The sequence below is a fragment of the Mastacembelus armatus genome, chromosome 20, assembly GCF_900324485.2.
Source record: "Mastacembelus armatus chromosome 20, fMasArm1.2, whole genome shotgun sequence".
NCBI classification, from domain to species: domain Eukaryota; kingdom Metazoa; phylum Chordata; class Actinopteri; order Synbranchiformes; family Mastacembelidae; genus Mastacembelus; species Mastacembelus armatus.
In genome coordinates, this window is record NC_046652.1 from 8,379,279 (window position 1) to 8,395,151 (window position 15,873).

General features: G+C 39.2%; 1 protein-coding gene across 2 annotated transcripts; it reads left to right on the top strand.

The window, feature by feature from the left end:
• The first annotated feature begins 1,745 nt into the window (after positions 1-1,745).
• dlec1 (DLEC1 cilia and flagella associated protein) lies at positions 1,746-15,447 on the top strand. 2 transcript variants are annotated; one of them, XM_026291805.1, is made up of 39 exons: positions 1,746-2,053; positions 2,160-2,300; positions 2,426-2,582; positions 2,749-2,862; positions 2,949-3,130; positions 3,368-3,591; positions 4,958-5,042; positions 5,170-5,257; positions 5,539-5,712; positions 5,816-5,952; positions 6,066-6,158; positions 6,316-6,406; positions 6,517-6,679; positions 7,019-7,154; positions 7,261-7,334; positions 7,505-7,667; positions 7,761-7,857; positions 8,014-8,144; positions 8,303-8,464; positions 8,604-8,734; positions 8,905-9,055; positions 9,294-9,410; positions 9,552-9,673; positions 9,796-9,981; positions 10,072-10,139; positions 10,233-10,384; positions 10,542-10,657; positions 10,753-10,823; positions 11,084-11,289; positions 11,438-11,596; positions 11,692-11,814; positions 11,919-12,013; positions 12,133-12,220; positions 12,345-12,542; positions 12,682-12,843; positions 12,942-13,092; positions 13,193-13,310; positions 14,512-14,653; positions 15,164-15,447. In XM_026291805.1, the coding sequence occupies exons 1-38, from the start codon at positions 1,970-1,972 to the stop codon at positions 14,636-14,638; spliced, it is 5,037 nt and encodes a 1,678-aa protein (XP_026147590.1). In that variant the 5' UTR covers positions 1,746-1,969; the 3' UTR covers positions 14,639-14,653; positions 15,164-15,447. The 2 variants fall into 2 exon arrangements, with proteins under 2 accessions (XP_026147590.1, XP_026147588.1); XM_026291803.1 differs by lacking the exon at positions 15,164-15,447 and having other exon boundaries at positions 14,512-14,816.
• Positions 15,448-15,873: the final 426 nt, after the last annotated feature.

Sequence of the window (15,873 nt, forward strand, 5' to 3'; positions counted from 1 at the left end):
GCCAGCCTGTTCTGCTCAAAAAACAGCAAAGTCTGGTGAACCACGAGGAGCTAATGAGCGAGCTCAACAATTGCATCTTTGAGAAACCCTTCTGAACGTGGCATGAGCTGATCAACAAGCTTTCTTTGCATAAGACAACAGACAAATGCTTTTTTTTGGGCTCCACAGTGTTTTAAAATGCTTTGAATCAAACAGCTTTCTGAAACTACCTCTCATGACACTTTTCAGTAGGATATCGCTTTGTTCCTTTGAATCGTACAGACAGCCAACTATTCTTTCTAGGTTTCATGGAAATGCCACACCTCAAATGTAAGTGCAGCATGACAGTATGAGTGCTTAATGTGGTATGCATCTGCTCTCATAAGGTCATTTGCAGTAAACTAGGTGATAAGTCAGAATTTAAGAATATCACTCAGTCTTTATCAATGTCAAGCACTGATTTGACCTGCTATTCAAATACAGTAAATGATCAACTTCAGGTAATGGGCATCTTTCAAATCTTTCACTGAATTGATCTATTTCACTAAAAGTGTTCTCTTACCAATTTGGATACTGTACAAACATAAATATTCTTTTCTCTTATTTGAAGATGTGTTATTGATGTTAATGACAGAAAATAAAGACTAAGGCTCAGGCTAATCCTTTTCTCATACTGTTTATGATATTATTTTACAGTGTTTCAGTTAATTTCAGAAAACATTTGATATTTCTTTCAGTGTTTTTTCAGGGATGTACTGTATAAGTGTTTTACAAAGTCATCATGGCACAAACTAAGGAAAATATGTAAATTTTGGCAGTAGGATGCATCAGCTATAGTAAACCTCAGCCCACATATGGGCAAAATACAAATCTGTTGCCTCAGCCAAGTAAGCAGTCACTATCCTCTAGGTGTGATAGCCCATACGGCAGCTGTCTTGATCCTTATTCTCTGAGGTTTTGAGATTACTTGCATTAATTTGCCCACTGACACACAGCAGATAGTCAGACTTTACTGTCCTTCCTTGCCTCACCTAACAGGCACACCCCTGTCAGTTTTCCACACCCACTGTCTTGGCGTGCTGAAAAAAGTAGTAGAATAGAAAAAGTGTATTTAATTGTCATTGCAGGGTTGGCTGTAAAAAAAAACTGTGTTACAATCATCCCCAAGCCATTGCTTAGCCAATAGTAGCTCCATAATGGTTTGAAATTAGCAGAGATGAAATGCCTCACCTTTTACCTAAGAGACTACTCTGTAATTTAATATAATATAAGTTGCATAATTTCATCTTTAACAGTATCACCACTAAACTAATTCTAGTCCTGGTCAAAAAAATGTTTTCTAACCTGTAAAACCTGTTTTTGTTGTAAAATCTCTGTAACTATTCTACTCACACAGCCCTGAAATGGCAAATGCAAGATCAGGAAGGAAATTATCATAACGTGAAACTGATCCATGATTCTTGGGTCGCCCCTAATATTAATCCAAAAACATCATATAACTATAATATAACAACACTGATAAGGACCATTTTTCTCCAAAAGGATTAAATTCACTTTGACACGTAAGTAGATGATAATAGTAAAGTAGGAATTAGTGCAGGACATATACTTCAGTGAAGGATCTGAATATTTCCTCCACCAGATCCAGTCAGTACATATACATATATACACACATATATATATATATAAAATAGCCATTTCTTTCCTGGTGTGGAGGAGACAGGAGACTGTCGCCATGGCAACCGCATGTAAACAGACATGGTAACGACCAGCGAGCAGGTGGAGACTTTAGCCTACTTGTTCTAGTTTTATTTCTTTGACTATATGGGTAGTTTGTTCGTTTTGCTAACGCTAGATGTGTGGGGCTTAACGCTTTGCATGATGATATAAAGTTTACCCTAAGTTTACCCTGCTACCGCTGAATTAGCTGTGTAGCAATTTAGCTAAACGTTTCGCATTAGCTAGCTACAAGGCTGCTGTGGTGTGAGCGATGCTTGAACAACCAGAGACGACAGAAACATCGTGGTTTGAGCCGCCTGTGAGCAGCCACAAACCGGCCTCAGGGAAATCACAGGTAATCACAGGAAATAAGTCACAGCAGCCGTTTCACCCTGAAAGCTTGTGTTATGAACACGTTAGTAAGGTCTGCTATTTTACGCCTCATCTTTATTGAATTACAGGACATTTCTCACGTATTAGCAAGCACCTTTAAAGACCTTTACACAAAAGATATAATTGGGAAAGACACTTTGTCCAACCTCATCCAGACAAATAATGGACGAAGCAGCTACCATGACAAATATGTTGCAGAGCTTCAACAGGTAATTAACTTAACACTAACTATGCATCACTGTACTGTGTGCTTAATAATGCTGTGTGCCCGGAGGACTATTAAAATTATTAGCATCTTTATCATCATCATTACTATTCTTATTAAATCCCTTAGATTCATTCTGAATACACCCAGTGCATAAAAGAGGCAGATATATTGGAGAGTCATATCATTCATGCCAGAGCTCAGGCTGCGGCCAGAGAAAGCCAGGCCTATGAGAGAATGACAGAGAAGATAGAAGGTTTTTCTGATCAACAGGACGCCCTAATAGGTGAAATGGAAACCCCTTTGTCAATTCATATAATATATGTTATACTGCTCTAAAGTGTTGTGCTGTTTAACTGAGGTACATGTGGTACACTTTGGTAATATTTTTTATGACAGACCGATGACAGACAGATAGATGTTGTAATGTTTTTTATTTGATGTTATTTTAGTCAAATCAGAGTTTTTCTGGTGTGTCGACAAAGATCTTCTTGAAGTGAACAACCTGATCTCACCCCAGGCCTACCTACGCACAGAAAAGCCACGGATGAAACCACCCGCACCAAGTACTTTATCTTGTATGCAGATCATCTTAAATTATTTATGACCAATGTGTTGTAACTTAATGTTTCTCTTCTCCTTTTCTTGTCAGTAAAATTGGATCCTGCTAAACCCACCATTTCCTACACTATGCATGTTTCACGGGAACCTCAGGATGATGGTTATACATTTATTCCCAGTTCTGAAAAGACTGTGTTAGAAATGAATGAAATGGACCTCAGCCTGACCTCAGACTGCAGCTCAAATATCCCACAGAAGAAGACTCAAAGGGAGGTGAGAAATAAAGTGCCTACATACTTGGATTGGACGGAGTTAACAAGAGTGATAATTTATGCCCAAAAGACACTAAAGTTCATGAAAAGTACATTATTAAAATTAGTTCCTCTGATTTTTCAGAACTGACTTAAAAGATATTTCTGATCTGGCAAACTCAGTTTTTAACACAGAGTACTATAAATATGGAATATAAAACATGATTAAAATCTGTCGGTAACATTACATATGTCTCAGAAGCCAAACTTGACTAAACCCAGACCAAAGTGGAAGGATGAGCCCAGCACAAAGGATTGGGCATTGGAAATGGACAAACTTCAGAAGCTGAAAGACAGACACAACTTCCTACGCAATCCTCGCTTCCTTCCTCCAAATGCTCATCAGGGTGGTGCATCCCTCATATTGCCCAGGACCAGAGTGGTGAAAACGAATCATGAGAGGAAAGGAATGGAGGAGCAAAGGTATCTAAAATGTGTGGATTGCAAAGGCCTTTGTCAACTCACAATATAATACTACTCGTGATTTTAGCACAGGATGGCAGATGTGATTACAATATTGATATTGATATAGTGGGTCAAAATTTTACATGATCTCTGGTGGCTGAAATACATTAAACATATATCAAATAATCTTTCTTCAATATTAACTGCAAACACCACAGTGCAAACAGTAGTGTACCTTTTTATATCAAAGCAGAGATGTGTACATTGTGGATATTGTGTAGTTTCACATGTAGTGCCTCTGTCCGGCTGTGTGCCCTTGAGTTTCATTCATTTTTTAGCTATGAAATTATTAAAAACAAAGTCTAAACTTCGAAAACTGTCATTGTCACTATATATGTGATTACATAAACATTTTGCGTCAAGATTTTAGTTGCTCATAACACACGCTGAGCATTTACTGTAGTAGTGACATTATTCCCAAACATCCATCCATCTTCTATACCCGCTTTTCCTGGCTCAGGGTCACAGGGATCTGCTGGAGCCTATCCCAGCTCTCTCTTGAGTGGAAGGCAGGGGTACACCCTGGACAGGTCACCAGTCCATCACAGGGCCACATAGAGACACACAAAGACAGACAACCTCACACACACTCCTACGGGCAATTTTAGAGTCACCAGTCAACGTAACATGCATGTTTTTGGACTGTGGGAGGAAACCGGCGTACCCGGAGTAAACCCACGCAAGCACCGAGAGAACATGCAAACTCCACACAGAAAGGCCAGGATGCGAACCCACGACCTTCTTGCTGTGAGGCAACAGTGCTAACCACTCAGCTACCATGCTGCCCCTATTCCCAAACATCTTCCAAAAAAATCTTTATATAATTTATATAATTTAATTCAAAACAACATAATTACCGATAGCCAAAGAGCTAGAGTTAATTTTTCCACCAGTTATGATAAAAAAATGTCAAGAAAACAATTTTCGCCTGTCACGTTGTGTTTTTAATCAAATTAAGCAAGGGGTGAAATACTATTAATATCTAGACTGATTTGAAGCAAATTGGAGGTGCGATTTCTCAAATGCATTTTGACATAGCTTTGATCCAGAGACGGGGATGGAGAAATCATGAGAACCAAGGGCAGGATGAGTCATATTTTGGCTGTGGGTACCAACCATGTTAGCCACAACTAACTGTATGCACACAGTGTGCATGAGGGTCAGATTCAAAGAATAGGAAGATTAGATTTGATCTGAACAGAAGACAAATGCTACATGCTCATTAGCCAGCAAATAAAGCCTCTGAGATAGTTTCTATTGAGAACACATAGCATACAATAACATACTCATGTTCTGCTGTGGTTGTGATCTTTTTATCTTAAAGCTGCACAGATGAACCTATCTCAGTGTTTCTATCAAATCCTTCAGTGCTTGTCTTTACTGACTACAGTGTGGGACATGTTTATGAGGTAGGCTATGATTCAGAAATTTCAGTGATCTGCTACAACCATAGCACAGGGAAAACCCATCTAAAACTAATGTTGACCATCTTTAACTGTAAGACAGTAAATATTAACATGTTTTGTCCTGTCTTAGACAACACTGGAGCTGAAAAACTTGACTTCTTCAAGTCGTCATGTTCGAGTCATTCCCCCTACCTCTCCCTTCTTCTCTATTGGCTTAGGTGAGCTCTTCTACTTGGATTAAAGAGCCTGTACATAGCTGCTCCCGGTAATAATGTGGAAATCTTTGTCTGTTGGGTCAGTGACTCAATATCAAAATAAAGGGGCCAGAGAGTTATAATAAATAAAATCACACATCTTCAAAATGTAGTTGTTGTTTTTGGCATTCCAGTGTAGTTGTTACAATTCTTTAAGTAAATATTAGCTAAACAACATCCAACCTAATATAGAGCTATACAGGATTACTGTAAGAAGGCATTGATATTCGGATTTGTTTTGACAGGAAGATTCCCTGGTGACGGTGGTGTTGTTGCCCCGGGGATGAGTTGTAAGTACACAGTGCGCTTTGCACCAGACTCCTTGGCAGACTATGACGACTTTATTGTGGTAGAGTCTCAGGCTGAGCACCTGTTTGTAGTGCCCATTGCAGCCAGACGACCCCCTCCAATACTCAGCTGTGAGTCTTTTTACTATCTACTAACCATATGATGTTGTTATGCTCATCGGTGTACTTTATTTGGTCATGCATTGTTAATATGTTTCCCCCAATTGTTGTGCAGTACCAAGAGTTCTGGACTGTGGTTATTGTCTGATTGGAGGAGTAAAATTTGTTGAGTTCCTGTGCCAAAATTTTGGCCTCAGTCCTGGAACCTTCTGCATAATCCCCAAGAACCAGTGGCCAGCGTCAAACCTCAGGGTAAAAATCTATCTGAGACAATATCAGTAACACAGAATTTATAGCTGTAAATGTTATTGTGAAAAATAGACCAGTTCATGTACTTCACAAGCACTCCATCTTTTTTTATATAGTCTGTAGCCAGAACCTACTTTTCTGAGCAACCACCTTTTGCAGTCAGTCCATCTGTTTTTGTGCTACAGCCAGAAGAGGCCACTGTAGTGGAGGTGAGTCAGTTACAGAGGGAAACATAAATTCAGAAAGAACTGTATGTAATGTGAACTATAACTACTACTAAATACTATTAAATATTACAAATACTATAAATTATATATCTGAAGAGCATTTGCAAGGTATTTTTTGTGTGTGTATGTGTGTTTGCAGGTTGTTTTTTTCCCGACCACTGCTGAGAAGAGCCGTCAAGTATTCACTGTTGTCTGTGACAACTGCCAGGTGAAAGATATTACCATTGAAGGTGAATCGTTTACGTAGGCTTTGCTCCAAAATAAGTTTATCTAGTGTAAGGGTAAATATGCTACTTTGGATGTTTGTCGTTTCCATTTATGATATATGTGTATTTTGCAGGTGAGGGCCACCTGATTGCTCTTGAGCTTGTGTCTGTATCTGGGGAGAAGAAGCCTCCAGTAATTAGTGATGTGCATGACCTCACTGCAGAGCACTGTGTCCATTTCAACCCATGTAACCCTCACTCAGCGCAACAGAAAACACTCATCATTAGAAATAATGTGTAAGTAAGACACTTTAATACATCATCACTACAAAGCGTATTTGCAACAAATACACAAATCATCTGTGCGTTTAGGCTAGAGAATAATATAATGTCTAAAGAGACCACTTCTAAACTGGGATTTCAGTCCGAGTGTTAACAGCCTTCACATCAAGTACTTCACTTTAAGTGCCCTTAAATAAGGGACTGATACTGATCCACCTACTACAAGATCTATGGTTGCTGCTCATTCCCTAGCTCTGTGCTGCTCTTTTTTCACAGCAGCACAAGAATTAAATGAAAAATATAATGTAATATAATTGAATTGAAATATCTCTTTCTCTCTTTGTGATGTTGAAGCCACTTGGAGTTACCGTTCCACTGGCGGATAATGGTGCACTTGGCCACAGAGGATGTGTTCCACATCAGTCCCCTAACAGGCCTGCTGGGTCCCTGCCAGGACCACGAGTTCCTGTTTACCTTCTGTCCTAAAAAGGTACTAGGAACATACAATATAAAAGAATTCAGTACTTTCTTCATTTTGAATATCCTTTTTTAAAAGCTATATTTCATCCATGTACCATCTAAATTGTTTTCTGAAGCTGAAGGACTACCACAGCGTCTGTCAATTAGTCCTGCAGGATGTACCACAGCTGCCAGAGCCTACTGAAAATGGGTAAAATTGTTTCAAAATACTGTGGTAGAGGCCTGTATACTGTAAACTTCAATATGCAGCAATAACAATACAAGATTATCACACATAAATAACTGAAATTACAAGTTTACCAAACAGAAGCTCCTCTGTTATCTGATAGTGTTGTGTCTCTTTGTCTGTGGGAAATCTAGTGTCCTCCATCCTGTGCAAACAGGCTCCAAGGTGAGCGATGTCATTGTCATGGAGATAGAGGTCAAGGGTTCAGCAGAGCCCTACCAGGTCCTGCTGGAGCCCTATGCAGTTGTAATCCCTGGAGAGATTTTTATTTCCACAACCACTCGCAGGCAGTTCAAGGTTATTTAGTTAGATTTCTATAACATCACTGTGTATCAGTATTACAGTTATCAATAGTTTTGTAAGTAAGTTTTCTTTACTGTGTATAACCAGATGTGGAATCATAGCAAGACCTTCATCATTTTTCAATGGGAAAGGATGAACAGCACCAGCCATATAATCGAAGTAGAGCCCTCTACTGGCAGAATAGGTGTGTCACACAATGCAATATGAATTATGAAAGATATGAAAAAATCCTTTCCAATGAGGTTCACTTAAATTTGAACATTGTAAATTAAAAATAGCATTAACTATCGCTTAATTTTTTTATTACCAACGAATTTGTCTCTGATGGTTTTATTTTTAGAGGAGAATGAGTGCTTTGATTTTGATCTGATTATGACCGGAGGGAAACCAGAGAGGGTTGTGACTGCTCTGGTTTGCCATATAAAGCACCATCATGAGCCTGTAACTTTGGCTGTGGAAGTCTCCTTCAAGGTAAATATAAGCATTAACACATTCACAAAATTACTGACGGTACTTGTGGCTCAAAATCTTCAATTTCCAAAAAAAGAGTTTCTTGTCACATTATATTTCGAGTATAGTTTCTCTAAGAGCTGCAACTTCTTTATGTTCATCATTTTGATTTGTTATAGGGTCCCATAGTGACCCTTAGTCTACCCAGTGTGGACTTTGGGCTCATGAGGCATGGGGAGCAGACCCAGACCACACTGCTCCTTACCAACACCTGTCATTTGGAGGCCTCCTGGACAATAGAGGAAAAGTTTAACAGTGAACAGGGCCATGAAGACACACAGGTACAGGACTAATATGTCAGAAATACAGTATCCTTAACAAGAATATGTTGAAGTTATGATGTTTATTGCAGGTTAGTATTCATTATTAATATTTACTCTAAGTTCTATTATGATTTTGCCCAACTGTATTGGTGCTTAGATATTTGTAGAGCCATGCAGAGGTGTTCTTCCCCCCTTGGCCTCTTGCAGTGTGAACGTGCTCTTTAAGCCACGATTCTGCCAGCACTTCGAAACAGAGTTGGAGCTGAGGGTGGAGAATGGAACAGGGTGGTAAGCACTCACAATTTCATGAATATTCATAACTTCCTTAAAATGTAGATTTTTCTTAACTATTGTAATTAATGCATCTGGAATAAGTAGTGTACAGAGGCCAAGCCTTTGACAACAATATTTTAATAATAATGTTAGTGACACAAGTTGCACCCGTGTGTTACTTGCAGTCACCTGTCAGTGCAAGCAGATGTTCAGTCTCCTCAGGTTTGTCTGCTAAACTGTGAGCTTCTACTCTCTGAACTCTACATTGGCGTTCCTGCCAAGAGCACTGTCACTCTTTTCAACCAGACCCTGATGCCTTCACACTTCAGATGGATGGTATGCTGCATGACATTTATCATTATATGATTGCTTAATTTACTGTACAAAAAAGAAAATTCTTATATTAAACCTGTGTAAAGAAACAAAGCCCTGATCTATATGTGTGTTTCATTTTCCACATCATATCTAAAGCTGCTTGGGTACATATTACAGTAAAATATTTCTTTCTTCCAGAGATAAAGTCTGTTAACAGAGTTATTCCTTGGTGATGCCAGATTTACATTTTCCCCAATAGGCTCAGCTACAGGGTAAACAGGCTTCACTGTGTACAGCCAGTTTTGACCCCTCTTCTGGTACTCTGGGACCTAATGCCAGTTTAGAGATCACAGTTCATTTTACTTCTCACACAGATGTAAGTACCAGTGTAAAAAACAAGTTGAAGTTTACAAAATTTAACACCAGTCAGGTAAATGGGTTTATGTTTAGTCCACTATTCTTATTCTGTATTTTGATAATTCATTCTTTATCCTTTTGCTTGCCTCTCTCTATACAGCTAGAAGTGGCCGAGTTGGCTGCTCGCTGTGAAATCCAGGGGATGGCCTCTCCTCTTGTTTTGGGCATTTCAGCTTCCAAAACCAAGAAACTTTGTGTATCCTACTCGTTGCCCAATGTCAGGTACTTACATTGATGTAAAACCTAGTAGGTAACCATCCATCATACTGTAAGTGGTTAGTAAGTCAATATCCCAGACTGACATTACAATAAACTGTGCTATATTGATCTTTTCTGGTTTTTAGCTCTAATCCAGATGATAAGAGCCCCTCAACACTAGTGCTTGACTTTGGAAATGATGTTGTTTTGAAGAGAGCCGTTACTAAGCAGTTACTAATGACCAATCTAACACCTGTTACTGCACCTTTCACCATAGAGGCAGAATATTTCTCCTGTCATGCATTCAAGCCAAGTAACCAGTCAGAGAAAAGGTAAAGCAGTGTGCTCACTGTTGTAAATTATGCACAAAAGCATAGTTTTATTGTTCTGTAGACGTGACACCGGCTCTATCTTAATTGTAGATTCACATATGTCAAGAAGCCGCTTCACTCTGTTCAAGCTAAGAAAGTAGAAAAAAAGTCACATGAGGGTATGCTTTTACTTTTTATTGTGTGCACATTTAAATTTAAGTAGATTGATCTCTACTACAGATTTGACTCTGTATTTCCATATTTATTCACAGAGTTTGTGAGACACCTACTGGCTCATGGAAAAGGTGCAGCTTTCTTTGTCCTACCAAGCACAGGGGTGCTGGGGCCATTTGAGACACAGACTGTGGACGTAACTGCATACACAGACATGTGGGGGGAATACAAAGATCATCTCATATGCAAAGTATGATGCTTTGTAACAGGGTGTAACAGATTTTTCAGAAGTTGAAATTGCTTTGCACTGCAAGAATTTTAAGATTTAGTTTTTACATACAGCAAGTATCTTCTTCATACTGTTGTGGACTGATGAATGATGTTGAAATCTAATTTTCTTCTTGAAGGTGGGGGATCTTGAGCCCACACTTCTCCCCATGCAGATGACAGTGACAGGCTGTCCTCTGTTCTTCCAAATGACAGGCCCGCAACCAGATGATCAGAACCAAGGGCCAACTGTGCAGTATGTACTACTGTCAATTTCACCAGTAAATCCACTATTATTTGTATGTATTTGATTTTAGCACTGTCAAATATCTTTGTTTTTTACATCATTAGGTTTGGCACTCAAGTATCTGGAGGTGATACAGTGTCTCGTTCTTTTCGCATCAATAATCCCACCATGGTTGGTAAGTGTAACCTTAACGAACATGCTGGCCAGTTGGGGGATTTTTGCACCTTCACATTTCTAGGTTGGATAAACAGAAACTGCTGGTTCTATGAGTCTTTTATTCATTCGTTGTTTGACCAACAAGCAATCCACATATTCATGTATATTAGTGTAGTGCATTTATGTGTTCATAATGTAAAATATATCACACAAGTATAAGCAACCAAACTAACTTCTTTGGAGATAATAAAGCTTTCTAATCTAAATCTTTATTGTCAGATATTCGCATGGACTGGGAGACATACAACATAGATAAGAATGATCATAAGCTGGTAGATATGGTGGTGACATATGGAGAAGCCTTCCCAGTCAAAGATGCTGATGGCAATGAGGTAATGAGTGGACCATTAAGGCTTTCAGATAGGAACATTCAAACAACTTGGAAAACAAGTCAGACCCTCTCAGACTCTCTGCAAAGCATGACTGTGAGTGAAACACCGCAACACAGATACACAAACATAAACTTTAATGCCTTTTGTGATGTGACCTCTAAGAATACCTTACAATGCCAACAACTGGACCCACATGAATGCAATTTTTATTCTTTAGCTTTGTTTCTTCTGTTGATCTCAGGATGTAGAAGAGGAGGAATATATAACAGAAACCAACTATGAAGAGGAGCACACCTGTCTTTATCCTTGTTCTGCAAAGAAAAAGCTCTTCTCTGTCCACATCCGACCTCATGTGGGAAATCTCTCAGATTACCCTTACTGCATCACACCTCAGCAGATTGTATGTTGATAGGATTTCATGTATGCATTTTACAGCGTAAACACACTTTCTTGCCTGAATTACTGTTACTATTTTACTCTTCTGTATATTTGAAGGTCATTCCAGCAAAGAGTAGCAGCACAATCCATGTATCTTTCACTCCTTTGACTCTTTCTGGGTCAGCTTCTGAGTCCCGATGTGTGGGGTTGGCTTTGGGTTTTATGAGTCTGGACTCTGAGGTAACACTAGACTGTGTATTTTAATAGAAAATGCTGGAAAAGACAAACTGTGTTAAATTCCTTTAGTACCTTAAATTCCTTTATTGTGTTGTGTGTCTTTACAGTTTGCTGCCTGTGTCCCAGGTAAAGTTGTAAGAGCTCAGGGTTTGGATTTGGAGCCTGTCAGGATGGATCTGCTAGCCACCGTTAAGCCTGCAGGGTAAACACTCACATTCATACTATTTATGTATCCAATTCAGTTTACGCCCGCTAAATTAAAATCAACTAAGATTATGCAAAAGCAGCGAAGTGATTCTTCTTGGTTCCTTGTTGCTGCAGGCTGTTAGTCCAGATGGATGGGGATGAGGGAGTGCTGGATTTCTACGCATCAGCTGGTGATTTACTGAACGCAGAATCAGGGAAGGAGGTTGGTACAACACTAATTAATACTGCTCTGACATACAGAAGTCCATTAATTAGGCCAGCCATCCCAAAGGTGTACAGTATTTCTAATGAGTCATGCTCAGTGGTCATTGTGCTTTGATCTACAGCTGACTCTGCAAGACTTTAACATCACCAAGAGCCTTCAGCTGAAAAACACATCAGAGATGCCTCTACGCTTCAGGCTGGGCACTCAGCCTCCATTTACAGTGCTTAAACCGCAGTTTCTAGCCCAGACCGGCACTTCCAACAACCTGCCAACTGGTAACAGTCAGTCTCTGGTGCTACATCCACAACACAGCATGCAGGTATGATGAGGGGAGGGAAATTAACAACAGGCACCCATTACTTGGATAAAATTGAGATAGAGGAGCACAAGATTTTGTACCATAAGATGTTATCTTGTTATTGTTGACACTAGGTTGCACTCCTTTCTTTGAATACTAGATAAAAGTGGCTTTTCACTGCTCCCTGCTCCTTCTGGACCATGTAGACCAGAAAGATGAGGAACTCCCTCTTGGGGTAACAATGATCCATAGTGCATGTGGGCAGAGGAAGCTGAGGTTTGAGCAAAACCTCCTGATTCACTACAGCAATAACAGCCTGCAGGTCAGAGACGGTAGTAAATCTCAAGTGGAAGCTGCAAGATAGTATCAAATTTATCAAAGATAATTTGATTTATGTATTTATTTTGTTGCTCTGTGCAGACAGTGGCCCTCTGTGCCTATCTTGATCTTGCTACACTGCGTCTGCCCAGTAATAACATCAACTTTGGTTTCACTTACGTACGGCAGACACGGACAATCGAAGTGAACCTCTACTGTCATGGCGCCCACACATACTGGAAATCAGTTATAGGTAACCACTGAACCATTTTCCATTTTTTACTGATACTCACTTTAGTGATGTTAAAGGCTAGTTTAGGTCTTAGGCATTCACTGTATCTTTCTGTGTACAGAGTCGGATGAAAGGGACTCTCTTGTGTTCAGAGTAACACCAGACTCTGGGCTCCTCAAGTCCAAGGAGCTGCATGTCAGCAGCTGCAGTAGGTGTCTAGAGATCAGCTTCACTCCCAGGTAACAAAGTGCAGCCCATTACAACGTCTAAGATGGGATTATGCTTACCTTAAAGGTAAAAAAATATTAGGGCTTGGCAACTAATTGATAAAATCAATAAAAATTGATTATTAAAATAGTAGCAGCAAAAGTATTTATCAGTTGGTTAGGTCTAGTGATGTAGCTGTTTGCCAGGGCACACAGGGACACATTAAGCAATTGTGGAGACAAAAATAGCAGAAGCGGAGAATAGTGAGTCACATTTCCACAATTAAATGATTTTTACACTGTTGTTTGGATAGTGGTGTGCCTTCTTGTTTTCTGTGATGTTTTCAGATAATCAGTCACCCAGTAAAATGTTTACTGTTCTGCCAATTGACACAACAACTTGTGCATCTCACTGAGCAGACAGACTTCTGTTTTATCTGATGTCGGTCCACACTGACTCTAAGACACAGCATAAGACCCACGTTGCCCTGAACCTCTGTGTTTTTAAGGCTGTCTATATTTCCTCTGGCTCAGTTAGTGAATTTCTAAAGACAGCTATATATAGGGCACATAGTTTTTTTTTTTTTTTTAGCTGCTGTCTCTGTCCTGCTGACAGTGAAAACAACACACACACAAGTCACAACTTATCCTGCTGCTGTCTTATCACCTGCAGGCCACTGGAAAATGTCCTAGTACTCCCAACGATCTGTCCACCACTGGCTCACACCACGACACTACCCAGACTTTTTACAAGGGAGCTCTTAGGGAAAAGTCTGGGTAATGTCTGGTCTATATTCCTCAGACAATCGTGCTGTTGCATGCAGCTCACCAGGATAATGTCTAGCAACATTCAAGTTCATGTCTGAAAGCATGTCATTAGGGTTAATGCGCCACTTACTTTTGCTTTAAGGGTGAAATTCTAGTAACCGAGTGCCTTTTTTAATGTAATAAAATTGAAGATCTTTTTATGTTGTCACATAAAAACTAATTCGAGTTATTAGATTTTTTATTACATGTGCAGCAAACTCATTGCTCAAGTTTCACATTTTGACAATAAAATGTTGTAAACAGACTTTATACATTATTTTGTGAAATATCAAAAACATAATTTACAGATTAATTATTTATTAATTTGTCATTTGTGCAGCCCTAAAAATATTAACATTTTTATACAATTTCCATGGTACAATTTCCAGCACTCTTAATTTTCATTTGTCTGTATTATCTGTTTTAGTGAGGACCGAGAGTTCAGGGCCACTATGATCATCCAGTCTCCCCTGGTGAAGACACCCCTCACTCTGCAGCTCCAAGGAACAGGATCATTTGATGAAGTATATAGGTCCAATGAGATGACCTTCTAATACCACAGTCACACAGTCAGTACTTAATGTATTTATTGTCCTTATGTAAGACTTCACATTGTCAAAGAAGAATGAATCTTTTAATAAATGTACAGAACGACTTGTCAGGCTTCTGCCATTGTATTCAATAGTACAGTACTGTCTCGTAGTGTAAAAAATCTTAATTTTTATTCCTATCCTACAGTCCATAAAATACAGCAGCAGCAGCATTCTAGTGCCAGTGCACATGGACACCATGCACTATTGAGAGGAAACCATAAGAGAGGGATACTAGGAAAACTTGTTTGATTTCTTAATTTATTAAATAAATTAAGAAATGAACAGCAGCCCTGTGGCTGTTAGCAGAATCCTTCTGGCTTTTCCCTAAGCAGAGCTATCACCTAACGGACAGCTGAGAGGAGGACCTATAGCCATGGTCAATCTATTGTGATTCTCCATCAGAAGACCTGTCTAGAATGGAAAAGAAATCCATCATTGACTGTCTGAAGTTTGAACAGTAAACAAATCACTTTCTGGTATTTTTAGGTTTCCCTGCAGAGATCACCTGACAGCCAAAGGCCTCATTGATTTCCAATAAGTCAATATCATCCACAGTTTGTCGTGAGGGGAAAATTGATCTTTCTGGAAGACCCTTTAACAAAAAAGACCAAATCAAAAAAGACCGACAGAAGGATAAACACAACTATGTGAACATGTGCTTCCACAAATGTTACCAGTTTGTGCCATTGCTGCAGGTATGTCAGAGAGTGGTTCAGCACCCCATGACTGTCAAGACTTCATTGTGACAGAACTGATGCATGAAGTTCTGCGAGAAATTCATTCAGCTGTCACTTCCTGTGTAACATTTGTAGGCAGTTTGCTTCAAGTAAAACAAATTTGAATTCACTTAACTCATTGGAGAGAATTGTTTAAAGTATAGTTTTAAGAAATTATACCAAAAATGTATGTACAGACCTAGATGATTAGAGCCTATGTTAATCGGTAGCTATGTATGAGTTCTCTATTCTTGTAGACAATAAGGAAAACATCTGGAAGTGGAAAAAAACTCACTCTTTGTGTTTTATTTTCGTAAAATTCACAATAAACACATCCTGCTTTTCTCTGGAGACTGCAAATGTCTCTAAAACATTCTCTGAGGTGATGATGCAAACAAACACTCACATTTGTTTTCATTCACTGTGGAGTCTATGTTGACCTACATTATTTTCTGGGGATTTAGAGAACCATAACTATAA

What these genes read in the sequence shown, in the direction of transcription:
- dlec1 (XM_026291805.1), top strand. Translation starts at nt 1,970, where the DNA reads ATGCTTGAACAACCAGAGACGACAGAAACATCGTGGTTTGAGCCGCCT. An exon ending in AGAAGAAGACTCAAAGGGAG is followed by an intron (nt 3,131 to 3,367) that starts GTGAGAAATAAA and finishes CATATGTCTCAG; the next exon opens with AAGCCAAACTTGACTAAACC. An exon ending in AAGATCATCTCATATGCAAA is followed by an intron (nt 10,385 to 10,541) that starts GTATGATGCTTT and finishes TTCTTCTTGAAG; the next exon opens with GTGGGGGATCTTGAGCCCAC.